The sequence below is a fragment of the Argentina silus genome (assembly GCF_951799395.1).
Source record: "Argentina silus genome assembly, chromosome: 10".
In the NCBI taxonomy this organism is placed as follows: domain Eukaryota; kingdom Metazoa; phylum Chordata; class Actinopteri; order Argentiniformes; family Argentinidae; genus Argentina; species Argentina silus.
The window spans coordinates 6,784,826-6,789,825 of NC_139664.1; the positions used below are offsets into that span (position 1 = coordinate 6,784,826).

At 43.4% G+C, this 5,000-nt stretch overlaps 1 protein-coding gene across 1 annotated transcript in view; it reads right to left on the reverse strand.

Annotated features, from left to right (window-relative positions):
- The window catches only part of tmem145 (transmembrane protein 145), a gene marked incomplete at both ends in the record, with an annotated part of 18,909 nt that overhangs the window by 7,444 nt on the left and 6,465 nt on the right, over positions 1-5,000 (reverse strand). Inside the window, 2 exons of the mRNA XM_083679077.1 lie at positions 3,807-3,908; positions 4,628-4,714. Coding sequence (XP_083535203.1) covers positions 3,807-3,908; positions 4,628-4,714 — 189 coding nt within the window. The remainder of the gene's footprint in view (positions 1-3,806; positions 3,909-4,627; positions 4,715-5,000) is intronic.

Consider the following 5,000-nt stretch of genomic DNA (forward strand, 5'->3'; position numbering starts at 1 on the left):
TGGGTTGACCCAGAGCCTTTGCTCATACAGTAGTCCTTGGCTGTTCTGATATGCTACTGTTGAAGTCCTAAGTGCAAGAACAAATTATCCCAAAAATGTGTTACTGTTTTTGGAAAAAGAACAATGCATCCTCAATGCAGGCATGGTTAACAGAAATGGCAAATGTTTGTGTTTTTATGTTTGGAGTTGTGAACTTATTCCATTCAGAATGAAGAAAACATGGTCTGCATTTGACAATCTCTGGGAGCCTTTTTTGAAATACCTTGAAGAAAGAACCCAAGTATAATTGCAGTGCATTGTCATTGTAGTATATTGTCTAAGGTTATTCGTCTTTTTGTCCTTTGTTCGATCTTTTTATGTTTTTTTTTGGCAGTCTAATGTATTTGATTTGATTTTTAAATAAGATCCCATTGTGTTAGTGGGTTGGGATTGGGGGGTTGGAAAATGGTACTGTTTGTGATGTACTCTTTATTGCTACAGTAATTAATAAACAGATTATACAAAAATAAAAAAATAAAAAAAGGGTGTGGAGCACCATGCGAGCACTTGTCACAAAATCAATACAGCCAGGGAGGGCAGAGAGAGAGAGAGATGGGGGGGGGGGTTGGACCGACAGTCAGCGCACAAAGAGCTCATTTCACGGAGGGAGAGTTCAAAGACTGTTGAATTGCTGGTTGTTGTGGCAGAGGGAGAAAAAAAAGCCTTTGATTTTATCTGACAGCCAAGACTCCATCTCTCTCCCTCCATCAAAAGGGTGAGGAGCAAAGCTGCCTGGGAAAGAGGTTTGGGTGCTGCTATTTCATATGAGATGTGGGACAAGAGCCTTAAATACATACACTTTTCAATTACACACTGTTCAATTAATACTAGACATCATCTTATTCAGTTGAAGGTATTACTTTAGAGGAAGTAATACCTTTTCCCTCTCCTCCCCCCAGCTCCTCCAGCCCTGCTCAGTTACCAGACCAGCCGAGGGTGCTCAAAGTGTGCGCGGACCAGCTGTGTGGAGTGCTCCAGTACCTTTTTAACCTGAGCCTCAGTCTGGTTGGTCTTGCCTGGTACCGGTACCAAAGAAAAGGAACCCCAGTGTTCTGAATGACTATAGACCGTTAGCCTTGACATCTCACATCATAAAGACCATGGAAAGACTGGTGCTAGCACACGAGGCCCCTGGTGAAGACATCCTTGGACCCCCTGGCAGGCAGACATTGGTGTGGATGATGGATGCAAGACAAAGGAGATGGTGTTGGACTTTAGGAGGTCCCCCTGTCTCCTGTTTCCATCCAGAGAGAGGACGTGAGGTGGTCCAGAGCTACAAGTACCTGGGGGTGCACTTGGACAATAAACTGGACTGGACTGGTAACACAGATGTTCTGTACAAGAGTGGCCAGAGCCGGCTTCATTTCCTGAGGAGGCTCAGGTCCTTTGACGTGTGCAGGACTACCAGTCAGTGCTGTACGTGGTGGTATGCTGGGGGGGGGCAGCATCAAGGAAGGTGACACCAAGAGGCTGAACAAGCTAATTAGGAAAGCTGGTTCAGTCCTCGGTGTCAAACTGGACACTGTGGAGGAATTGGCCAATAGGAGGATGAGGACCAAACTCCTGGCCATCATGGACAATTCCTCCCATCCCCTACATGACACTGTGGTAGAGCAGAGAAGCTCCGTTAGCAACAGATTACTACAACCACGTTGCACTAAGGAGCGCTATAGATCTTTTCTGCCTGCTGCAATAAGACTGTACAACTCCTCCTCTGGCTGGCTCGATCGGGGTGATCAGAGTCAGGCTGGGGGATGTTAAATCATACTGGATTGTTCTTACTGTACATAATGTTTCAGATGTCTATTTTATTCTATTATTCTATTGTCACATTGTAACAACATTTTGTTGTTGTTGTTAGGGGATGTGAGCTGCTGTAACACCTTAATTTCCTCTCGGGGATCAATAAAGTACCTATCTATCTATTTATCTATCTATCTACATAGATTACATATTGGCGAAGCTAAACTGCGTAGGATGTATCTAAATGTGGGGGAAGGGATGGGGGGGAGAAAAAGGAAAATGTTGATAGTGTTTGTGATGTACTCTATATTGCTGCTGTCATTAATAACCATATATATATATATATATATATATATATATATATATATATATATATTAAAGCGTGTACTTGTCACAAAATCAATACAGCCAGGGAGGGCAGAGAGAGAGAGAGAGAGAGAGAAGGAGAAGAAGAAAGAGATACAGATGTACAGAGAGGGAAAGCAGAGGGAAAGGATAAAGAGGATATAAAGACATACAGATGGTCACACAGAAAAGAGATAGAGAGATAGAGGAAGGTAGAGAGAGTGAATATGAGAGTGAGAGAGAAGGAGAGGTTTAATGAGCGGGAGAGAGAAAGAGAGAAACAAAGACATTAAGTGAGAGAGTGAGAGTGGCAAAGATATTAGGGAGGTGAAGAGAGAGCAAGCAAGAGACGTAGGCGGAAATTGGCAGCGGACGCGGTGAGTCTCTAAGGCCAGAGACAGAGCTTAAACTTCAGTCCAACAACATTAGGCATCATGTCTGTCAACACCTGCTGCCGTGACAACCCTCTGCACTAACACTCTTAACCAACACTACACACACACAAGCCAGTGTGTGGATAAATGCATGTCATTTAATACCAATGCACACACACACACACACACACACACAGGCACAGGCACAGGCACAGGCACAGGCACAGGCACAGGCACAGGCACAGGCACAGGCACAGGCACAGGCACAGGCACAGGCACAGGCACAGGCACAGGCACAGGCACAGGCACAGGCACACACTCACTTGCATACACACACGCACGCACACACACAGCTCAGCTACAGTCCCTGAGTAGAGCTAATTTATCACAATACAAAACTAGGCTGATTATGATTCAGTACTCTACCCTAACCCTACCGTCTAAGTGCAAAAAAACACACAGGACAGCAGCCATCCCAGTCACGCCCTGTTCTACCTGTTACCATCTGGCAACCAATATCCAAGTATCCAGATCTGGACCAACAGGTTTCGTAATAGAGTGGAGTTCGCATCAAATTTAAAGCAGTTTATTCTTGGCTAATACATACACTCACTACTTTCAGACAGTTTTTGGTCTGAGTTTATTTGTTTCATGAACGTCTAACATGAACGTTGTGCATTTGTTTCACACTCTATCAACGACATGATTAGGCTACGTCTCTGAATACCATCGTTGACTGACGGGTTACTTTCATTGTGTGTAAAGTGTTTTGTTGTTTTGATAACTAACCTTTCTGCCGTGTCCTTGGTTTACCATAATTGATAGGCTGTAGCAGCACTGGTTACTTGTGTAATGTCCCACAGCCTGGCAGCGCGAAAAGTCGCCCATAATAACCTTTTAATTGAATATTAATGATGGAAAGTGAGTTTTACTCTTTCCATTTCTCAAGCTGGGCTGTAGCGCGTTGGGTATACTGCACGCTTTATTATACTGCAGAGTGAATCACATGTTTGCACTATGAAGGTGAATACAACTCCACTTATATTGCTGCCTTCTCATGGACACAATGTTACTCCAGACTGGTGACGAAGCATCAAGCGATCAGAGTGTGTTGTAATTTAGGCCAAACAGCAAATTTATCATTAAGATGGTCAAATCTAGTTGGCACGCAAGGCTGTTGGAGTGGCTGAAAAAATAAGAAATTGGCACACTACAGTACATCTAAGAGATTGCCAACGCCTGCGTCAGGGCAGCAGCCATGGTGTGAGCTGGCCTTCAGAGCAGGAGTGAGAGGTCACTGCTTACCCCACACTTGCTGAGAGCGATGTACCACCATCTCTCCCTCACCGAACGGAAGCTACGACCTCCCACACAGCTCAACACCTCCTCATCCCCCTCTCCTTCCACCTGAGAGAGAGAGAGAGAAAAAAACAATCAAACGTATGATTGAATTAGCACATCCAAACATAGACGGAGATACACACACAGGGTGTTGTCATTTTAGGTGTTATCAGGGTGTTAAACACACACCTTCAGACCTCAAAATAGCCAAAATGTGATACCAAAACTCACTGAACTGATAAACTGGTAAAAAAAAAAGAAAAAAAGAAGAAAAGTAGCAAACTAGCAAGCACACAACATCACAAGATAATACTTTAAACATAAATAAGCAAAGCGTTTTCATCAAATTGTAGCCTGTGAACTTACTTCTGGTTCCAGCCGAAAATCCCCATTATTTTTCCCATCGGGATTTTCTCAGTGACTTGATAATATTAGCATTGTCTTACACATAGGTGTACATTGTCTTGTATATTTCCTTCCCCGATTAACTAGCCTTTGGTTCTGGTAATCATTCCTCAATTATTTTGTCTCTAAGTCAAAACTTGAAAGTGGATAACCTAACATAGAAACTAGAGACAGCCAACATAAAAACGAATCAAACGCTCATTAATCGGACAAGAACACATACAAGAAACTGTAATCCTCTGTGTTACACAATGCTTATATTAGCTGTTTGAAAAAGTGTTGATGGGAAAAATGAATGAGTTTTTCATCTTGAAACGGAAGTAAGTTTAACAAACTGTTCTGACGGCACGCTTTGGAGCTCTATTAACAGTAATTCTTACCACACAGCCGGACCAGGTGTAGCGCGTGGTCAGGTTGATGACCTGGTTGTTCTCTGGCCTCAACACCGCCTCCTTCTGGTAGCAGTTCTATGGTGCAGATAGATGGTAAAGAACGTAACGTCATATGATACAAAAGTGTGGGCGAAATAACTGCCCCCAGCAACAAAGTGGCCGACACACTACATTGCTCAGATACCACATTTACTATGACAAGGTCTCAATCAGACTTGGATCTTCGTAAGGTATTACAGGGCAGATGGCGTGTCATAAGAATGACAAACAATGACATAGCATGTGTCATAAGCAGTCGTGACAGCTGATCATGTCATGTTGTGTGACAACTAACACTGTTATAGCATAAACAGTCATTTAG